The sequence below is a fragment of the Macaca mulatta genome, chromosome 12 (assembly GCF_049350105.2).
Source record: "Macaca mulatta isolate MMU2019108-1 chromosome 12, T2T-MMU8v2.0, whole genome shotgun sequence".
NCBI lineage: Eukaryota > Metazoa > Chordata > Mammalia > Primates > Cercopithecidae > Macaca > Macaca mulatta.
This window is the reverse complement of record NC_133417.1, coordinates 141607954-141631046: the sequence shown is the minus strand read 5'-3', so window position 1 is coordinate 141631046 and position 23093 is coordinate 141607954. Positions and strand designations below refer to the sequence as shown.

Sequence of the window (23093 nt, the reverse complement as noted above, 5' to 3'; positions counted from 1 at the left end):
TCTCTGAATTTTTAAAAAACACGATGATGACCTGAAAACACACTTAAATCTTAAAATTCCTCATAACTGTACCACCCTAATGCAGTTATTAGTTTTACTTTTATGAAGAAATTACCCCAATGGATGACAACATTCTCCTACATAACCACAGAAGGAAAATCACTCAGAAAATCAAACAATAATGCAATACTGTTACCTAATATACAGTGAACTTTCAGCTTTCCCAATTGTCCTGATAATGTCCTGTATACATACTTGTCTTTCTGCATCCAAAATCCAGCCAAGGATGGTGCGAGTGATTGTTGTGTCTCTTCCGTCTCCCATAATTCCTTCCTTCTGGAACAGTTTCCCAGCCTTCCTCCATCTTTCACAACACTGGCATTTTTGAAGAGTCTGAGCTGTTCACAGACTGTCCCTCAATTGAATGTGCGTCATGGTTTCCTCATTATTTGATTCAGGGTAAACATTTGAGAGGAAAACGATGGTGTGTCCCTGTCAGTGTTTCCCACTGGGGGCACCTAATGCCACTTTGTCCCATCGGTGATGATGTTAAGTTTAATCTTGTGGCTTAGGCACTGTTCCCTCTATTTCTCCACTGTAAAGCATCATCTTTGCCTTTATAATTAATGAACAGTGAATCCAAGGGGTGATATTTTGAGGCTGTGGAGATTCTGTTCCCAGCATCCTTTCAGGCAAGCGTTTTAGCACCCACTGACGATTTTTATCTGCATCAGTTATTGCTGTAGCAGTTGTAAAGTGGAGATTTTTCTCTTTCTATCATTCCTTCTACATTGAATAGATATCATTCTTCTGTAAGGAAGTGTGTAATCTTTTAAAATTGTGTTATCAGTGTAGACACATGGATTCTTTTTTTATTCAATGTATTATCTATGCCTATCATTATCCATCCTGATATTTACATTGACCCAATTTTGGTCTGTGAGAGCAAGAAGGCTGGCATTCTCCTTTGATCAAAGGATGGTTATTTTAATCCCTTTTCAAGACAGCCTTGTTTTCTTCTTGAGGACTTGAAGGAGCACTCACATTTCCTAATAGCATAAGAATTTTGCCAGAATATATATTGAGATATGTTTTGGGTTTCTATTTATTTTACTTTCTGTGTTTCTTCTTCCGGTGCTGGAGAATTTTCTCCTGTGCCTTGATTCTGTTTTGTTAATTCTGTTGATATTTTTAAATGGCTATTTTTAACAGAACCTTCTCTTATTTATGGTTTGGATTTGTGAACAAAAGATCCTAGTGCCTAGTACAATGCCTGGCACATGGTAGATTCCCATTACCTATGTGTGGACTGACTTCTCAACTAATTATTAGTTTCTTATCCCTTCTGAACTTTTTCAATGATCTGTCAATTTTCAGGAAGCATCTTTAAGATGCCTAAGATCAAAGTGGATGGAGTCAGCCATTTAAGAGTGACTCTGATATGGTTTAGATCTGTGTGCCCACCAAACCTCATGTAGAATTATAATCCCCAGTGTTGGAGACAAGGCCTTGTGGGAGGTGAGTGGATCATGGGGACAGTTTCTCATGAACGGTTTAGCACCATCCTCCTTGATACTTTCTTCGCGGTAGTGAGTTCTCACAAGATCTGGTCATTTAAAAGTGTGTAGCAATCTGGACACAGTGGCTTACGCCTGTAATCCAGCACTTTGGGAGGCCGAGGTGGGCGGATCACCTGAGGTCAGGAGTTTGAGACCAGCCTGACCAACATGGAGAAACCTCATCTCTACTAAAAAAAAAAAAAAAAAAAAAAATTAGCCAGGAGTAGTGGCACTCGTCTGTAATCCCAGCTACTCGGGAGCCTGAGGAAGGAGAATCGCTTGAACCTGGGAGGTGGAGGTTGCGGTGAGCCGAGATCACGCCATTGCACTCCAGCCTAGGCAACAAGAGCGAAAGAAACACCATCTCAAAAAACAATAATAATAATAAAAATAAAAATAAAAGTGTGTAGCACCTCCCCCTTTTCTCTCTCTTGCTGTAGTTCCCACCATGTGAGACATCTTGCTCCCTCTTTGCCTTGTGTCATGATTGTAAGTTTCCTGAGGCCTCCCCGGAAGCTGAGCAGATGCCAGCATCATGCTTCCTGTATACCCTGTGGAACCATGAGCCAATTAAACCTCTTTTAATTATAAATTACCCAGTCTTGAGTATTTCTTTATAGCAATTCAAGAACAAATTCATACAGACTCTAAGTGAAAATGACTCAATCTAACCAAAGTAGTCAAATATCCACCAAAATCTGGCACACTTTGACCTTGTCCATATTTTCATTTTTTCCCAGTTAAGGTCCTTAGCCTGAAAGATGGCAGTGTATCTTCCTAAATCCCCACATCGTAAAATAGAGGAACTAGAAAACAAGACCAAAACCCCCCAGGCAACACTTGCACCACAACTAAATGACAAATTTTCCTCATTGAGCCCCAGAGTACAAACTTTAGGGACACCAAAGGACCTGAGAATAGGAGACCCCAAAATAACCAGAGAGCAATGGGCCAGGTAATGTGCAGTGGGCCAGGTAAGAATCAAAGCTGAAACTAGGAGGGGTTTTGCCCATCTCCATAGCAGATGAGTGCAAAGGACCCGAATAAGAAAGTGTGAAGGGGCTGGGACAGTGACTCACCCCAGTGCCTTCCTCCACAGGGCCCATACTACGAAGAAACTCTTGGGAGTGAAATAAAAATTGAACAGGATGGGAAAAGTAAAGATGAAACATAGAGAAGACCCAGAAGAAATTAGGGAAGGGGACCAGAGCCAGAACGTCTCAGAAAGCAAGCCACCACATTTTTAGCATCTATAAAGATGACAGAGGAGGGAGCTCTGTGAAACTGGAAGAGCTATCCTGCGCCACACTTCCTTCTAAAAGTGTTGGACTATTCACTCATATAAATTTGAGCAATGGAAAAGCTCAAGGTCAAAGCCCATGCAAAATTATCGTAAGAAAAAAAGAATAAGAAAACATTAACATCCCAAAACGACATCTCCACAAAGCAGGTCTATACTGAAACCTACTATTGCAAAACAATATACATTCAGAGACTGGGTGCGGTGGTTCATGCCTGTAATCCCAGCACTTTGGTAGACTGAGGTGGGCAGATCATTTAAGGTCAGGAGTTCCAGACCAGCCTGGCCAACATGGAGGAACACCGTCTCTACAAAAATTACAAAAATTAGCCAGGTGTGATGGCACACACCTGTAATCCCAGCTACTTGGGATGTTGAGGCAGGAGAATCGCTTGAAGCCAGGGAGGTTGCAGTGAGCCAAGGTTGTGCCAATGCACTCCAGCCTAGGGGTCAGAGCAGGACTCCATCTCAAAAAAAAAAAAAAGTTAATATACATTTAAAAATTATAGAAGACGTGTGAGAACAGCATAAAATAGAATAAGTAAAACCCAGAAATGAGGTGAGAAATCTCAATAAATATAAATAAAGGGGAAAACGTTATAGAAAAAAACAAATTATAATGAATACAAGAGCAAATAAAAATAATAAATAATGCTTTAGAAATAAAAGGCAAAAAGACAAATTTTTTAAAGCAAAATTAGAAATGAAGGATATTAAAAGAATACAAAAGAGCATATCAAATATTGATGACAGACAAAGAAAATCCAACATACACAGATAATATGAGTCCCTAAAGAAGAAAATCAAAGCAAAGGAATAGAAAAAATATAAAGAATTTCGGCTGGCCACAGTGGCTCCCACCTGTAATCTCAGCACTCTGGGAGGCTGAGGCAGGAGGATCTCTTGAGACCAGGTGTTTGAGATCAGCGTAGCAACATAGCAAGACCCTTTTTCTACAAAAAAATAACAAATAAAAACTAGCTGGGCATGGTGGCACGCACCTGTAGTCCCAGCTACTTAGCAGGCTGAGGCAGGAAGAGCGCTTGAGCCTAGGAATTCGAGGTTGCAGTGAGTCAAGATCACACCACTGCACTCCAGCCTGGGTGAAAGAGCAGGACCTTGTCTCAAATTGCAATTTTATAAATATATATAATTTTAATTCATGAAAATTTCTTTTAGGCCTTTTCCTGTTTAGAAAAAGAAAGCGCAGCTCGCTGGTAATGCTCATTTAACTTTATGTGAACATGCTGTTGAAGGCTGAAGCAAATCTGACTGCTTTTCAACGTGAAAATAAAATGTAGAAACTGTTCTTGGAGTTATTTCTAAACAGAACTAATATCAGAATCATCTGAATCATCAGAATTGTCTATTTCGGAGAAAATCAGATTCATCAAATCAATCTTCAGCCAACAACCATTGGAAAACAATGCCAAGATCATGCATAGGAATGCTACGTTTCTTAGGATTTGATATTTTCAGCAATCAAGAATTACTATATTTTCTAAATGGAAACACCACTACTGAAAACAGAATGCTATAAATAGAATGATGTCTTTTGTTTCTGAAGTCAGTATACTAGAGCTCTGCGAAAATAATAATAAAAACGAGATGCTTCGTGGCAAAGTTTTCTTGGGGCAAATGCTGCAGCCGAAAAGCATCTCTGGTGAGTATTCTCAGGGCAAACAGGAAAAGGGTTTAAATGTTTAAAAAACATTAAAACCACATAATGAAAGACCACACTGTCTATCTGAGAATATTGACTCAGATTGATCAAGAAGACAGTCTATTGAAAGTGCCTTTGGGCATCTATGTAAAAGAGATCACAGGACTTGGAAAGGAAAGAACATTAGATTATCGTCAGACTTTTCCACAGCCATGCTTTACACCAGAAGTAAATGGAATAGCATATATAAGATGCTCCAGGAAAGGAAGCAGGATTCTAGGATTTTGTACCCAGTCAGGTTTATTTTCAAGTACATAGGACACAAACTGATAAACATGCAAGAACTCAGCAATTTTCCCCCTGAGCCCTTCCTGAAGAATCTGCTAAGAATGACCTACTGACAATCAAAAATGGCACGAGAGACCTTGGCACGAGGATTGGTAGTGAGCATCCTCCATGTACCCATAAAACCAATAGAAAGTGAGGGCTTCAGGAGAGAGAGTATGGTGCCTAACAGCGGTGTGCGCTGCCAACATGGCATTGCAGACTTTCTGCCTTAGGGGGACTGGGCTCTTGCACAGCTGGGAGCTTCTTCCTGATCTCGTAAACTTGGGGAGCTAGGGAATGGCCCCCTGCCTCTGGAAAGCACACTGCTCTCAGCACCCAGCTAAGTCATGCCTCGTCATCTTGTCTAAGAAGAGAATTAACAAGATGAGGACCCAGGCACCCTCACTCACCCTTGGGTTCCCTGGTTTCAAATTTATTATCTTGTTTCCTTTTTAACACCTTGACAACAGAGGCATGGCCCAGAGGGTTCCTCTGTTGCCCATTCCATTGCTCCAGAGGTCTGTGCTACAAAGCCTCAGTGCTCAGAGCCCTTTATTTCTTCCTGCTTCTAGAGAAGGAGAGAGGGTAGATGTGGGCTGTTCCTCCCTAGCCCTTCATCCAGGTGGGGCAGGAGCAGGGATCCCCAGACACAGAATGTGGTTTCCCAGATGGATGTCTCTACCAGGCCAGGAATGCGCTACACAGATCCTCCATGCTCAGCCGCTGGACACAGAGTTGCTTTTTATAGTCTTGAGATTTGTAATCCCACTCTTTCCTCAACACCACTGAACTCCCAACAGTCATTAGAATCACAGCAGATGAGAGCTACGGGAGACTGAAGGGGAGGAACGGACCCAGAGGATGCCAAGCCTGCATTGCAGAGCTCGGGAGGACCCCTTCCTCCAGGCCCAGCCCTCAGCTCCCACAGCCCACCCCCACCACCCAACCCACTGCTTGCCGCACCCTTGCATGGCCACCCTGCTCCAAAACTGGCCCTGTGCCCAGCAGCAAGCACCTGCCACAATCTCAGGTGTGCGAGAAATAGCAATTTCCTTATTTTCTTTAAATCACCTTAATTTGGCTTCACAACCCCTATACTAACAAGGTGATTTAAACTCAGTCCTTCTTGCCAGTCCCCACCCCTGCCCCTAGATATCGTCAAGGCCCCAGTTCCCAGGTAGCACCAGGCTGCAGAGATATTCTGGGGGTGGTGCCCATGAAGGCCCCCCAGACCTCCAGGGCCTAGGGGCTGGATGCCCACTGCTCAGGGGCCACTGACCAGTCTCTCCTCCCAGGCTCAAGGAATCTCTCCTTCCTCTCATCCTTCTGAGGCTGCCTCCCTCCAGGATGCCAGGCCTTTCCTTACTCTTTCTGTGCCTCAGTTTCCACTACTATGGGATGAGGTCATTACAGCGAATGCCTCACTAAATCGCTGTAAACATTAAGCGAGTTGCTGGATGGAGCACCCCAGGCTGCACCTGCACGGCGTTCAGCTGCTCCCAGCTGGCGTGTGGTCAGCGATCTTTGGTGATTCTTGGTGTAAAACCATCACCTCCCTCTCTGCTTTTTTCTTCACGTGGTGCTCTGCCTCTGTGCATGTCTGTCTCTGTGTCCAAATTTCTCCTTTTTTATAAGGACACCAGTCCTGTTGGATTTAGGGTCCACTCTAATGACCTCATCTTAATGAAATCTATCTGCAACAACCCTATTTCCAAATAAGGTCGTGTTCTGAGATGCTGGGGATTAGGACTTCCACATAGAATTGCAAGGGGATTCGATTCCACCTGTCATGCAGCCCCTGTTTGGTTTTCTGCCCCTTGTTCTGGGTTTCCTGGCATTTTCATGCCCTCTATCCCAAACGCCTTTTCATCTGCCACTTTCTTCTTCCCTCCCCTGTGGAAGATCTGATGTCTGTGCAGGGAATCCTGAACTCTCCAAGCTCCGAATGCATGGATGGGAAGGGGCATGGCTTGTACGCGGGGCTACTGCAGACACAGGAACGTGCTTTCAGTGCGAGTCTCAGAACTTGGCAGGCAGCCCAGGCTACTTGTGTCCTTGCCTCTGTTAGAACCAACACCCACTAATTCAACTGAATATAATTTGTTTAAACAAAATCTGTTAGGTTCTAGAAAATATGGTGCGTCTGGAGATTAATACAGGTTTAGATAAGCAGGAAAATTGGGGTCACTTTCCTGTCACCTTTAATGTCAATGTTTACTGGCAATGAGCGCTGGATTTAACGGTTGTTACAGGATCTCTTTCTATTCTAGTGGAGGCTAAATTAACCACTCTTCTATTTATTACCTGCTCATTAAAAAGTGTGGTATCTGAAGCTGTAATAGATGCTTTCATTATTGCTCATTCTCCCAACCAATACCCATTGTCCTTGCCAAGGACTTTTTTTATGTGGAGGCTCTGAAAGGCTGCCCCCCACCCCACAACAAAACAGCAGTCACTGTCTGAATTTTAACTCTGATTTCCTTAGCATTTGAAAATGCTTAAAAGCTTGGGATATTTTCAGTGTTTCCTACACACATCAATGTGCATATTGTACTTGCCATACACGTGTAGCATCCGAAGCTCTGCAGGACCAGGACTTGCTATAGAAAGAAAGCATCGGGGAAAAAAATCCAGACACGATGATTCATTCATTGAATATTTTTACTCCAGATTCAGATACAAATCAAGAGAGAATCATATGAACCTATAAAGGTCCGTCCTCATGACAAATGGAGACAGCCAAACTAATTTTCTTGGTGACCTTATCTAAATTAGTTAGAAAATAACACTTCAGATTTATGACTAGTTACAATTAAGCCCTTTGATATCTTCTAATTAAACCTGTAAAGATTTATTTCTATATTATTCCTTTGGTAATCTCTTAAAAATATAAAAATGTAAATGAATATTACCCTCAAAAGGAGATGTTTCTATTTATCCTAAATTAGACTCATACCCTTCCTTTCAAATGACTGCATTTTACACTCAGATTTACACTGCTCCAATACAAATTCTACATTTTTTGTAGAATTTGATCTTAAATAACTTATTTTTAAAGTTTGCACAAATGTTATACCTAATCTCTTGGAATGTAAATAAAGCAAAGCCCCCTCTATTTCAGCCTTTTTTGTGTGTCCTCCTTTTTAGCACTTTGCCCCATTTCACGTAACTCAATATTCAAATGTTGTTTTAGTAAGTATTAGGAGGTTAATATAATAGTCAACATAATTCCCAGTTTACTCTAGCTAGTAGAGCAGGGCTTTCTTGCCTGGATAGTTTTTCTTCAAACCTTTGTCTGAGAAAAGAGGTGTTCTTCATAATGACTCTCCTAATAGGATTCTGTTTGCTCTGAAATATTAAATTTGTATTCTCTGATCGTTTTTGCAGACCAAAATTATGCAGCTCAGACCAGTGCTGTTTTCCATTTGTTTTTCCTCTGTTTCTTTTCTCTCCAGGTGAATACAGCTACCTGGGGACTACTCTTCGCCAGGTATCCATAGAACCCATGCCCTCCCTCCTGGATGTCAGACAGCTCATCACGTTGTACGGAATCTGGCCATTAGGTAAAGACTCGGCGTGCGCGGATGTGCCTTTTCCAAAGCAGCTTGCACCACTTGCTAGTTTGGACGGTGTGTTCCTGTTTGTCAGCAAAAGCGCACTGCAGCTTGACTTTTCCTTCTGAGAACTCTGAGTGGGCACAGTTTCATTTTGACAGTGTGCCCACGAGCACACAGAGGACTCCCAGGGAGAGCGCCTCTACACCCTCTGTGTGTGCCTGCTTAGCAGTGCTGGGCTGAAGGACATACGGGCAGTGAGCTGGGGAGACAACAGGCAAAGCAAGTACCTGCAATTACGATTAATCGAATTAGAGAACGGGCTAGGGCTACCACTTGCCTTTTACCCACAGGCTCCTACTACTAGGTCCTAAACAGAGGCAGCCTTTCAGGAGTCAGTGCAAGTGTATTTCATGGATCTAAAGGATCACCTTTAAGGCCCTGCCAGTTTTCACCGAAGTCTACTCTCACTGCTAAATGAGGTTCAATTGTGACTTTTTTCAGACAGACACACTAGAGCTCTGTGGTGTGCAAGTGATGCAGGAAAGATGGGCTCTCCGTAACACAGATATCTGCGGCTCACGTTCGCTTTTTTCTCTTTTTTTTTTTTAATGGCTTTGATATGTGTATGACCTGAATCACCTGGGGCAGGGACGGCAACTGCAGCCAGGAGTTTCAGTTCTGACAACAACTCTCAAATAGAAGTCACATTCTGTGTGTTTAATTTGCTTTACAATGAGATGGGGGTAGTTCAAACCCTTAGTGTTCCACTTTGACTTCAGAACTTAAGCCTGTTGGCAAGAAATAGTTAATTCCTCTTCTAAATTAATGTCAGAAGTAGTAAATGGAATTTACTACTATAAATGGAATTTGCAATTAATATATATATGTGTGTGTGTATATATATATATATATATTTTTTTTTTTTTTAAATGGTGGCCACTGCCCAGACTAAAAACCCGGCCACTCAGCAGAGGACCTTGAGAACATCTCGTGGCCGCTTACATACCTGGCCAGGAGACACCGGCTGCAGCCTAGGGCTGGGTCTTAGACTCTGAAACCACGTTGGTAGAGAAGAGGAAGCCCAGGAAGTATCTGGTCAGCATCCAGCCACCCTCCTGGAGGTATTGCTGCCACACAGAGATGATGGAGAACGAAGGGAGGAGGCGAGCTCCCAGAGCAGAAACCATGGCCGCTGTTTCATCGCCTGCCAGACGCCTCCAGGTGGATGTGGTCCAGCTTTTACTGATTCATAAGCAGTTCCAAGATGCAGAGGCACTTCCTTGGAGTCACAGGGCTAGGAAGGGGCTAAACTGGGTTGAGGACACAGAACACTGGCCTCCTTGTTATCTCTTAATCCTCGGAAAGTTGAACAGGGCTCAAGTGCGAAAACTGGAACCATACTGTGTCTCTTGGTAGCTCTACAAGAGGGGCAGGAAGAGCTGTGGACACTGGCACATGTGTGTCCTGCCAGCTCCTGGGCCCTCTGCCCACCTTTGCCCTCCCTGAGGTCAGCCAGGCCCCAGTTGAAGAGGCCTCCCTGGGACCACCCTTTTCATGTCTCTGGGTGACCTTGGTGACCACCTCCTTTCTCTGGAAGGCCACTGCCTGTGTCACTGCCACACACTCTCCCAGGCCCACTCACCCGCCCCTGCTCCTCTGCCTCCTGCCACCCCCTCCCAACCCAAGGCTCTGTCCTCAGCACTGTTCTCTCCTCCCTCCCCCGCTCCCAGAAACCTCTCCCGGCCCCCCGGCTTCAGCCAGCACCCCTGGCACCTCCGTCCCACACCACCTTTCAGGGCCCCTAACCGCTGGCTCCTCACCCCTCCCTGTGCCAGCCTGGCTTCCCGGCCCCACGTGAAGCCTGCCCACACACCCCCTCACTGCATGCTACCGTTCTGCCCGTTCCTCAGAGGCCAGCCCAGGTGCCCCCTCCTCCTGGAAGTCTAGCCGGAGTTCCCCGCGGGGAGTAGTTTCTTCTCTGAGCTCCCTGTGGCTCTCCTGGACCTTCACACCGCTTGCCTCCCGTTCTCATTATGGCAACTCAGGTTCAGCTCCGCCCCTGGCCTGAACTGTCCACAGCAAATCCAGAGTCTTTTCCACATTTGTGTCACTCCCCGCCACAGCCCCCACTCCCACGGGCCCCGCCCTAGCTCCCAACCAGGGCCAGCACAGAGCAGCCTTTGATACCCAGGTGTCCAATGCAGGGCACATGAATGGCATCTCTCTCCTGTTGTGGAAAACAGCCTCTCCTTTATCCCGTTAGATTGCCGCAGCCCCTACTAACCACAAAAAAAGCACACTCATTGAATTACATTTTGAAGAGAATTTGCTCAAAACCATTTTCTGAGTTTATGTGGAGAATGGTAGGTAACCATAAGAATGACATGTCTAATCATCACTTAAAGTTTCTGTATCTTTTCAATATACAAGAAAAAAGAAAAGCATAATCATTTTATTGGCATTTATAGATTATCAAAAAGAGCCCATTAAGTGACAGAACGCAAAGTAACATGATAATAAATGATTTGATCACAGCACTTTCCAGAATTTAATCCCATTCACTTTTCAGTTGCTTTGTGCCCAGTACCTGCTCTGCTTGTGTTCTCTGCAGTGGAGAAGACCCACACCCGAGGCCCCTTCTGGGCACTAAGGAAATTGACAGTGGTGGAGAACACAGGGCATGAACCTCCGAATGACTCTAATCATCCAAGTCACGTTATTACCAAGTGTCAGGTTAACTCTGCCGCTCCTGACAGCTAGAAACCAGGGCAGGAGAAAGAAGTTCAGGCTACTGCTGCCTGGATCTCCGTCTTCCCTTTATCTCACAAGAATCACTAAATGGTAGACAAGAGGGTTGCAAGGAAATAAACACTTAGTCAACCTTATCGTCTGTGTCTCCACATTCCTCTTCCCAAGCTTGCAGAGAATTTAATGCTGCTGCTGACAAGCAGAGAAAGCACTCAAAAAAAAAAAAAAAAAAAAAAAAAAAAACAGCCAAAGGTAAGCTATTGCAGGAATGCTCTTTAAAAATTATGATTTTAGGGGAAATACTGATGTGGAGAGGGGGAGAAGAAGGGTATTAAGGACCCACAGAGACCCTATGGCTCCACCACGAGCCCTGACATACAAATTAAAAGTGTCACGGAGCCGGCTGGGATGGAGGCGTGTCTCTGGTTTGAAATGCTTTCGACACCTTTATCACTGTTGCAGGAAGTGGGGTCACATGATGCAGTTTTGACCTTGAGTTATCCTAGTTGAAGAACCACTGATTTTCTTGGCAGAACATTAGCACCTTTGCCTCTGCCTTTTTTAGGTTCTGCAGCAGTGCATGAGAAAGCTCCCTTGGTGAAATCGCTGCTGTTAGCCGGGCCGTCTGGGGTAGGGAAGAAAATGCTGGTCCATGCCATCTGCACCGAAACGGGAGCCAACCTCTTCAACTTGTCCTCCTCTAACATTGCTGGGAAATACCCTGGCAAAAATGGCCTCCAAATGATGCTGCATGCAGTCTTCAAGGTATTGATTATATTTCTTGGTTTCCAACTCTCCTCCCTTTCAAATTACATTTCTAAACCCTGCAGACAATTTCTGTTGGCAGACAAGCATGACTCTCTTACATTTCCTCATTGTCTACCCCTGCAAATTACTTCATTATTGCATATGGCCAAACACACACAATTAGAAACAACTTCTTTCTTTCCGTAAGTACCCTACTGTGCCGTCCTGATCACCCTCCCTCTGCCACAGGAACCCTTCTGGAAATGCTTTCATGTCTCATTGAAAATTAAACCCACAATTGCTTTGTTTGGCCCACCTCACTTTAATAATTGGCATCAGGTAGAGATATTTGCATTATTTGGATTCTTCCTTACATGACATGAGTTACCAAGGTATGGCACCTTCTGTGCTTCTGTGCACTCCTCACACAGGTGTGATGGAGAAGCCTGTAGGCACCTAAGCCAACCAGAGTAATGTAAAGACGCGGTGATACCACAGGATCTGAGCAGCTCTGTGATCTTAGCTAAGCTGCTAGCTTTCCTGGGTCTCCATTTTATCATCACAAAATGAATGTGTTTAAAAGAACTTTGATACAGAATATTTTTTATTTAATACAAAGGCTTTACAAAATTTAATTTCTACTTGCTTGAGAACCTCCAGGTTAGCCTTATGCTATTCGTTTCAGTTAACTGCCATGCCAGCGTTTACTGTCTCAAAACCTACTTGGTGGCAAACACTGTCCCATATTGGAGGCCAGGTGTTGGCTCTGTGTCTGCTTTCTGAGGGGCTGTAAAGCGTGAGAGATGCTCCGCAACGAGGCGGTTTACAGGAATGATAAATGGACAGGAACATCTCCTCCTTAGTGTCATGCTAATACACTAAGAAACAAGGGAGCGACAGTAGTAGGATTTCTTCCCTTAGCCACATGGTCCCTCCCACTGCAGCGACTCAGGACATGCCACTCTCCTTTTCTCTCGTGCTTGTAAGGAAGGAGTTCAGAGAGGAATCTGTGGAGTATACAATGTGTAACCACCATTTTCATGCACATATGATCATTGTACAACTTTTTTTTGAAATTTATATTCAAGTCATTTACCTATAGTTGATGCTTGAACAACACAGGGTTTGGGGCACTAATCCCCTGTGCAGTTGAAAATCCACATATAGCTTTTGACTCCCTAAAAATCTAATTACCAATAGCCTACTGTTGACTGGAAGCCTTCCCGATAACAGAAACAGTTGAATACCACATACTTTGTATGGTGTATGTATTATACACTGTATTCTTATAATCAACTGCAGCAAAGAAAATGTTATTAAGAATACCATAGAGAAGAAAAAATCTATTTACTCTTCATTAAGTGGAAGTGGATCATCATAAAGGTCTTCATCTATGTCTTGTTCACATTGAGGAGGCTGAGGAGAAGGAGGACGAAGAGGAGGAGTTGGCCTTGCTGTCTTAAGGGTGGCAGAGGTAGAAGAAAATCTACGTATACATGCACAGTTCAAATGAGTGTTGTTTAAGGATCAACTATACCTTTCATTTAGTTATTGGTTTCATTGGTTCATTTCATTGTTTAGGTTAATTTCATATTTTTTAGTATTTCAAAATTTCTGAGAATTTGGAGGAGCTCTCCAACTATATGCATTTCTATATTTCTCCCTGTAGTACTGTCAGTGGCTTCACATATGTTGAAGCACTGTTATGAGATACATCCATGTTTAGGACTGTTATGTCTTCCTTCCTGGTTGATTATTTTATCATTATGAAATGACCCTTTTTGTCCTGGAAATACTCCATGTCTTGAAATCTACCTGGTCTGATACTAATGGAGCCACATCAGCTTTCTTATGCTGAGGGTGTATGGTATATTTTTATGCTGTTTTATTTCTAATATGTCTATGTCTTTATAGTTAAAGTGCATTTCTTATGGATAGCACACAGTTGGGTTTGCTTTCTTATTCAATCCGACAACATATGTCATTTCACTGGAGCATTCGCTCTGTTTATTTTAAATTCAATTACTTAAATGATTGAGTTAGGTCTACCATTTTGCTATTTGTTCTCCATGTGTTCCATTCCTCTTTCGTTCAACTTCTCTTTTGTTGCCTTCTTTTTGGTCTTTTTTAATTTTGTTTTTCAGTGGTGGCCTACGGATTACTGTAGTCATTCTTAACTTATCACAGTCTATGTAGAATTAATATGGTATTTTACATAAAATATGAGAATCTGGTGACAACATAATCCACTTGTTATCTCTGTCCTTCATTTTCTTATTATACATTTTACATCTATAAATGTTATATATACCCCAATAGAATGCTATTTTGCATTTCACAGTCATTTGTGTTTTTAAAAATTGAGAGAAGAAATACAGTATTTTATACATCTCCATGTATTTGCCATTTTTAGTACTCTGTTTGTTTCTGTCAAGTTAAGTTTTCACCTGGTATCATTTCCCTTTCAGCTAAAGAACTTCCTTTAGCATTTATTTTAGTGTAGGTCTGCTGGCAACAAATTTTCTTGGCCTCTATTTTATTTATCTTAAAATTTTTTACATTGCCTCCATTTTTGAAGGATATTTTTGCTGGATATAGAATTCTGGGTTGACCTTTTTTTCAGCACTTTTAAGACATTATTTTCCATTGTCTTCTGGCCTTCCTTGTTTCTTATGAAAAGTTAGCAAATTTTTGAATTATTTATCTCCTGTGTGTAATGTGTAGATAAATAACTCTATCTCCTGTGCAATCTCCTGTGTCATTATTCTCTGAATAGTTATAAGATTTTCTCTTTGTTTTGATATTCATCAGTTTGACTATGATGTGTCTAGGCATTCGTGTTTGGTTTTTGTTTTTGTTGTTGTTGTTGTTGTATTTATACTGCTTGTAGCTCACTGTGTTCATTGAATCTGTAAACATATGTTTTAAATCAAATTTAGAAACTTTGGGCCATTATTTTCTCCAGTTTGTATTTACTGCATTCTCTGTCTCCTGTCTTTCTGAGGCTCTAATTATATACACATTTGACTGCTTGATATTGCTCCACAAGTCACTGAGGTTCTGTTCTTTCTAGTTCCCACACTGGATATTAATCTGTATTCAAATTTACTTACCCTTTCTTCTACCATCTCTAATCTGCTATTCAGCCCATCTTGTGGCTTATTTTTTATTTCTGATCTTCTTATCTTTTGCTTTTCATTTCTAGCACTTAACGTTTGCTTATTACTCGTTTTCATTTCTCTGCATAGTTTTCTATCCACCCATTTCATACAACCATCTTTTTCCTTCAAGTCTTTGAACTTAATTGCCTTAGAGCCCTTATGTGCTCATTTCAAAATCGGGGTCATAATGGGGCCTATTTCTATTTGACTGCTTTTCCCTTGACCATGTGTCACATTTCTCTGGTTTTTCATCTGATTGATAATTCTTACTGTGTATTAGACATTGTGGATGGTACGTTGTGGAGCCTCTGAAGCAAGCGGGGCTTTGTTCTAGCGGGCAGTTAAATTACTGGCTGATCAGCTTGAACTTGCAGAGGCTTCGTTTTCCATTTTGTTAATATGGGTCTATTTTGACTTTGTCTATGGTCCAAAACAAATCTCTTAGTCCTGGAATATGGTCTTTACTCCAGGGTTTCAATGGAAAGCCTGTTTACCAAGCTCCTCTGACTTGGCAGTAGCTGAGGAATGTGCTCCATTCTTTTAGTTTTTCATCTATTGCTTTTCACTGAGCTTCTTAGAATCTTCCCCCACGCAAGCACACATCTAAAATTAGCCAATGATTTGAAGGTGAGCTGGAATTTGAAGCCAGGCAACCTGACTTGTGGCTTCCATGTGCTTAACTACCAGTAAGCACTAAGTTCTTCAGAGGAAAGGTAAAATGAACCCATCCTCTTGCCCAAAAGAACACCTAAATTTGTTCATTCTAAACATAAAATTTTGTTGACATTTGACATTGTCAAGTAACAGACAGAAGCACATAAATATAAAAATATTAGTGTTTTGTGAGCATCCACATATCCCAGACTATTCCATACATCACTATGTATTAAGTCATTCAGTCCTTACAACAACTCTATGAGGTAGGCATTATCATTATACCCATTTTTCTGATAAGAAAACTGAGGCACAAGTCATTTGAGTAATTTTCTTGGTTGCAGTGCAATGATAGGATCTCACACAGCCTGGCTCCAGAGCCTCCAAGTTTCAAAACTGCATTATACGGCCAAGTGGGGCTGAGTTAAGTATCCGTTTTCCGACCCACCAAACAGTGTAGTAGCTCCTGGTGTGAATCTAGGACAGAGCAAGGATGTGATCTTTCTGTTCTCACTCTAGGAAAGTCTTTGTTCCTGCTGCTGAGAGATTTTGTCTTGATACCAGATAAGTGAACTTTGCATCTATTAGAATGATCACAGACTGACGTTGTGTGGACCGCAAAATGCTGGGTGTCAAATTATTAAAATGTGGAGCACCACATTCACCCACCTGGGCCACTTCGTGTCAGAGTGCCTGACACACACCTCATTAAGGTTCACCTTTCTTGTGTATATAACTGATTAATGAAAGACCCAGAGGTCTCAGGAGTGGGAGCCATTCAATTAAAAGTTGTGTGCAGTGAGGCCACCGTGTCCCAGTGTGACTGACAGAGCAGCTATCTGCATTGCAAAGAAGTATTTGCTTTTCATTAACCACAGGCAAGTGGGACAGGACGCTTGCGCTGGTACGTTGGCGGCAGGAAGCTGGAGTGCCTGACTGTGCCGTGTGAGCCGCAGAACACGGGCCGTGGCTCGAGGGCAGCAGAATATGGTTCGTGGCATTTGCGGGAGAAGGTGAAATAACAGAAGGGCCTGATTCCTCATGGAGTCTTCCTAGAGAGAAGTCCTGTTACCAAGTTAATCTCGAGAGGCTAAATCAGGAAACTACTGGGAAATACGCGTCATTTCTCACTTCAGGCAGGTCGTATTCGCCTCACTCACAGCACTGTGGAAGCACGCAGGGAAAATGAGTCTCTGATTTGTTGCACAACCGTAAATTCAAATCCATTTTGTGATCATTGCATTTGGAGGATTTCTTTATTTTACACACAGTGACTAATAGAATAATGAGTGCGGGGTGAGGGGAAGCGTTTCCTTTTTAAGAAATGCGTTTACAAGTAAATGACTATTATTTCAGATTCCCTATACTACTAAAGCTATACATAGAAAAGAATATACTTATCTTGGAAATATAAGGAATATTTGTCTAACCAATTAATAAATATTTGACAAATGATGAACATGCAATAAGCATTTCACAGGTAAAAGAATTTATAAGGCAGGGCTGTTGCCCATCACCCACCCCAGGTACCAGTCTCCTTGAGTCTGTATAACAGTAAATCAGGGCACAGAGGAGCGGGAATGGCTTTTTCTGACCTCTGCCCTGGAGTCAGGCACACGCTAAGGCGTTTTACACATACTTTCTCTTTTAATTGCATCAAAGCTCTCATGAGGTAGGAATTAACATCCCCATTTTACAGATGAGAAAACTGACACTCAGAGTGCTGAATTTCAACAAAAATGCAAAAGAACCAGAGGACTGACCTCTGGATTTCAGTCCAGGTTGGGCCCCAAGACCATCGCATGGCACCCCAGCTGGCCTCTGGGGAAGCCTCGGCTCCGCGTGCCCCTCCCTGTGGGAGGCTGTGCCCTCCACAAGACACAGGGATAAGGCTCTTCCTGGGCCAGCGAGTCTGCTGGGAGTATCCCAGTGTGAGACGGTGAAGCAACTGAAGGCCATTCTGCTTCTTCCTGCATCCCCCTTGCCAGTGAGACTGCCCCCCACCCTCCAGACTTCTCATTAGAGAGGCAAGGGGAGGCCAGGGCAGGGCGCAGGGTAGGAGGCTGGACCAGAGGACGCTTCAGCGGCCCCCTTGGTCCTGGGCAAGGGTCCTCTCTGCCCCCAGAGGTTCATAGGTTCTGCTTTCCTGCCCTCTGCTTGGCGACCTGGCACCTGAGGGCTGAGTTAGAGTGAGGACCTGGGAGAATGGGGCCAAGGCAGTGTCTGCTGTAGAACACGTGGCTCACAGGGGTCTGCAGCATCTGGACAAAAGGGACCCTCAATGACCTTGTGCCCCTGTACCACCCACCCAGCTCAGTACCACCACCCGGCTCCTCGGTGGGCTCACAGCCAGCAGCCTATGGCAGCACACCAAGGGCTCTCGCCCAGATGTGGTGTGTGGTAGTGTGGACGGCGAGTCTAGGTGTCCGCAGGGGCGCCTGGCCAGTTTCTGTAGCTCGTAGAAGGAATATTCCTCATAGAAGACTTCTCTTCCTGATTAATAACCCAGACAAAGACATTGCTGCTATTTGTGGATGATTGTATTTAAAAAAAAACACACACACACACACACAGAGATGTACAATTAGTGTAATAAATATGTTAGTCTCGTTTTACAAGGTGGATATCAGTAAGGATAATGCAAGGCCTACACCTGGCCACCAAAACAGGGCTGATCAAAAAGGAGGGGGAGAGAAAAGAGAGGAGCAAGGACAGGGGGAAAGGGACGCAGGATTTAGCGACTCCGGTGCAGCCTCAGGTGTGGACATGGTGGGAGGCCAGTGCCCTGAGTCTTGAGCGGGTCATCCGTGAAGAGGCCAGACTCCGCTTCCACTGTGTGCGGAGGCAGCTGCAGGCTGAGGAGGGGCGTGCACATAGGCTTCAGAACCTTTTGTTCTTTACATAGACTTTATTTTTCAGAGCAGCTTTCAGTTCCTGGCGAAAAGGAGGAGAAAGTGCAGACAGCTCCCACATAACCTGTTCTCACATAGGCAGGGCCTCCCCACTCTCCACGCCCCACCGTGGGCCACACCCACCATGTGCTACAGTAAGGAACCCAGACCGACACCTCACTAGCGCCCAGAGTCCGTCAAAACCCGCTGTCGGTGGGGGTGCAGGCCTCTGCACGGCCAGTGAGGCCTCTGCCGTTGTTTCCACTGCCTGGAACATCCGTGTCAGTCCTGGGAGGCCACGTCAAGCCAGACACCGGGGAGGGGCCCAGGTGGGGAGGGAGACCTAGACCCCCACACATGGGAAACGTCTCGGAATTCAGACACATGCACCCGCAAAGAAAGAAGGAGAAAAAAGAACACGAAAGAAAGGCCCTAGGCCACGGTGGGCCATGTAGCCGGGTCCAGCGGTGTCAGAGGCTGCCGTGGGAAGGGGACTCCCAGGAGGAAGGAAACGAGGGCCAGGCTTCTCCAGGACCCGGGATACACATCCCACTCCACCTGTCCAGTGACGACAGGGAGCACCCCACGGGGGGAGCGTCAGGCTGTGGAGGCCCCGGGCGCTGTGTCAGCCAGGTGTGGAGACACAGTCTGCAGGCTGTCAATCACCGAAACCACAGCGTGGCATCTGCAGGTGTTCTGTAGCGGGGACGATGCCGGACCAGGGCTTGATGCCACAAGCATTCAAAATGTTTAGGCAACCCGGAAACACTCGGGGTGGGGGCGATGGAGGTGCCTTGGGAAGTTAAGAATGGCTTTGGACACAGGCTTCTCCAAGCTGGCCAGAGTCCGTGCCACCTGGCGAGAATTCATTGGCCCGGTGTGGTGGGCAGAGGGCTGGGGAGGAGACGGGGCTTCAAGAGTTAAGTTCAGGTGGTTTGTAAGCCTGACGCCCCCCACCATCCAACACCTTCCCCTTGAACACAGTCTGGAGAAGCACTAATTGCATCGACATGTTCCTGTTACTAGCACCAGCCTGCCCCCGACACACACACACACACAAACACACACACGCACACTAACACACACACACACTAACACACACACGCACACTAACACACACATGCACACTAACACACACACGCACACTAACACACACATGCACACTAACACACACACGCACACTAACATACACTCACACAGGTGCACACTAACATACACGCACATGCACGCACACTAACACACATGCACACTAACACGCACATGTGCGCACACTAACACGCACACATGTGCACACTGACACATGCTCATATGCACTAACATGCACGCGCACATGTACACACACTCATACACACACTCTCACATACACTGACACACACATTGACCACATATACCATTCATGTCCTGTCCTAGTTACTCTGCCCAGTCTTTCCTGTGAGCCGCTGCATCCCAGCTCCTCTCTGGTTCTTTGCTCTGCCTCAGTTTACCTCCCATCCCACCCAGGGTCAGCCCAGCCAGGCTTCTCTTTGTAGTATACCTCTGCCCTTCTTTTGATGATCATTTATGGTTTATGTCCAGCTAATTGCAGTGAGGACTTGAAGTAACCTCTGCAAGTACATAAAAGGTATTACAAGGAAATAGAAACTTAAAATATAATTTTTCAATAGTGGAAATGCAGGCCAAAGTGTCATATGAACTATTTAAACAGAATCCAAGTGACCACAGTATGGGAAAGTGAACCCTCTCCCCCTGCAAATAGGCCTCACTCCCCCGTACCCTCCCTAACCCCGCAGCACCTCACTCAGCGTCGCCCATTCAGACACAGGCAGCTGCACCCTCTACAGGCAGGGACCATGTCTCCCAACTCCCAGACACCCCTGCCTCCTACCACAGAGCTCTCAGATGCACCGTAAATACGTGTGGGATGAATGAATGAGTGAATGAGTTTCAGCTGAGACACAGCAGCTGAAAAAAACAAGTAGCTGTTTTATTCCTGCAGTTCTCCTTGGCAAGCAAAATAGGATTCTTTCAGAGAGAACCTCCAAAATGTCCAGGGGTCATCTGGGCAGAGCATCTTCATAACTCATGCGTGCCGAAACACAAACAGGTTTTAATTGTTGAGCCATTATCCCCTGAGAATCTAATTCTGATGGTGAAGGTTTGACAGTGTTTCTTTGGAAAATACAAAAGATCAATCCCATAAAATGCATGTGGATGGAGAGGTCTTTAGTTCTTTGCTAGAACTTGCTAGCATTTGAAAAAGCACACGGTGGCGATTTGTCTTTATTTCATAATTGACACAAAACAAAAACCCTCTAGTGATATTTGATAGGAGCGAAGAGCCCTCTACTGGCAGGCGAAGGGAACTATCCAACAGAACTCTGGAAAGTTCAATTATGAATTAATTAATGTAATTGTCCATGACCTCAAACTATCTGTGGGTAATTTCAATGAAGCCTTTTCATAGCTAAATGAAAATTAGAAAAGCAAAGGATACCATTTTTCATTAGCAAATTGGCAGAGAGTTTTTTATTATTAATCCTTGTTGAGGAGAAGAGTGTGGAAAGCCAGAGCCCTCATTTATTCCTGGGGACAGTGTAAACAGATGGAACCCCAGGAGGGCACTGCGGCAGCACACGCAAAAACGACACGCACAGAACGTCCGGGCGCCTCCACCTGGAAGCCTCTCCTGGCAGTCATTCTAAGGAAATTCTCAGCCAGGTGCCCTAAATAAATACTATTTGGAGTAGTAAAAGATGGAAACCATCTATACATTCAAAAACAGGGGATTAATTAGAACCCTAAACCTGGTGCTTCCTGTTAAAATTGATAATGGAGAAATAACTTTCATATGACATGAACAAAGCAGCCCATAAAGCAGTATGTGTTGAACAAGATCCCATTTTCGTAAAGGATCTGTAAGGACAGGAAATGTTCGACGGTTGATTCTAGGTGGAGGGAGAAAAGGTGTTGTTTATGCCATTCTGTATATTCTGAGATTTTTACTAAAGAACACTGCTTTTCCGCAAACTGTAAGAGCAGATCTTATTCCCAGCAGAGGTGCCTGCAAACATTTCTTGTGTGGCCTGCACACTTTCTGCAGCAGCAGCCACCCTGCCCTCTGGTGTCTGTGGTGCAAGGAAGATGAGCCCTTCTCCTCCCAGCCCATCCTCCTGCCTTCTGTCCCTAGCCCATGCTATCCGCAAACATTTCCTGGGCACTGACTACTCCAGTGCCACATCCTCCCCAGGCTTACTGTCTGCCCGTCTTTCTGCAGGAGCTCTCCCTGTCACCTGGCTCTGTTCCCTCCACTCCCTGCCAAGGCCACAAGTGACCTCCTCATTACCAAACTCTCTGGCCAGCATGGGCCACCGTTGGCCGCCCCCCTCCCCCGCTTGTTGGGCCCCTGCTTTCGAGGCTGGCTATCCCTCCAGACCCGTCCCTTTTCTCCACAGCTGCTGCCCCTTGGCAGCCCAGACCTCCTCCTCTATCATCGTCTTCCCTGTGTGGCCCTGGGCTCTCTGCCACCCTCTCCTGGCCTCATCCACTGTCCCCCTTTACTCGGGAATTCCTTCCATCCACTCGAGGCGTCCACTGCTGGTGGTTTGCTGTGGCCTTGGAGGCCTTTCCGGCCCTTGCCTCTCTCCTCCTCTCTGGCCCCAGCAGCCCTCCCTGCCTGCCCCACTGTGCGGGGGCTCATGGCAGCCGACACTGACCTCATTACCATCCTCTGCACATCTAGCATCGAGCCCCCTCCCGCAACCCACAACCCACTGTTATCGAGTCTGGCCAGTCCTGCCCTCCCCATCCCGCCCTGCCTATCCCCCGCTGCATACTCTCATCTTCTCCCTGCAGCAGCCCCGCAGCACCTCCCTGCCTGGGCCTTGTCCTCACTGTGCCACCGCCCACACCTGCCTGCTCCCCGAGGCCGGCACAGCTCCCACCACATCCTCCTCTACACACTCCCCAGAGGGATTTTTCTGTAACATAAAAAGGATCAAAGTTCTTGATTTAAGTCTTTTCCATGCCTTCCACAGCCTCTAGGATACAAGCAACCTCTGTAGCGTGGCCACGCACTTTTCTGACCCCTTCCAGAAGTGCCAGGCACTCCCCGTGTGCCCCAAGTGAGGACACCTCACCCTGTGCCCTGACTCCTGGCCCGAGCAGGGCGCTTCCCCCCACTTCAGACCATCTGATCTTCTGGAGACCTTGGAAGGCCTGTCTGCTTTAACCGCTATCTGTGGTCTCCATTCCTAGTTCCCCCCACCTGCCCACTTCTTCCCCTTTCTGTCGTTGGTGGCCCTCACTGACATCCTGATTTCCTTGGAACACCCTCAACCTCAGGTCTGCTCTCTCCTACCACAGGTGGGCTCCTGGAGGTCAGGGACCCTGCATTATTACTCTTTGTGACCTTGGCACCTAGCACAGTGCCTGGCACATCAAAGCTCTTCTGTAAACGTCTTATAAAGGAAGAAATGAAAGAACAGCC

The 23093-nt window shown here is 45.2% G+C and overlaps 1 protein-coding gene across 4 annotated transcripts in view; it reads left to right on the top strand.

Annotated features, from left to right (window-relative positions):
- IQCA1 (IQ motif containing with AAA domain 1) overlaps positions 1–23093 on the top strand; it is a 166314-nt gene that overhangs the window by 115236 nt on the left and 27985 nt on the right. For all 4 annotated transcript variants that reach the window (XM_077957952.1, XM_015111399.3, XM_015111398.3 and 1 more), the window contains 2 exons: positions 8305–8412; positions 11720–11919. In XM_077957952.1, coding sequence (XP_077814078.1) covers positions 8305–8412; positions 11720–11919 — 308 coding nt within the window. The remainder of the gene's footprint in view (positions 1–8304; positions 8413–11719; positions 11920–23093) is intronic.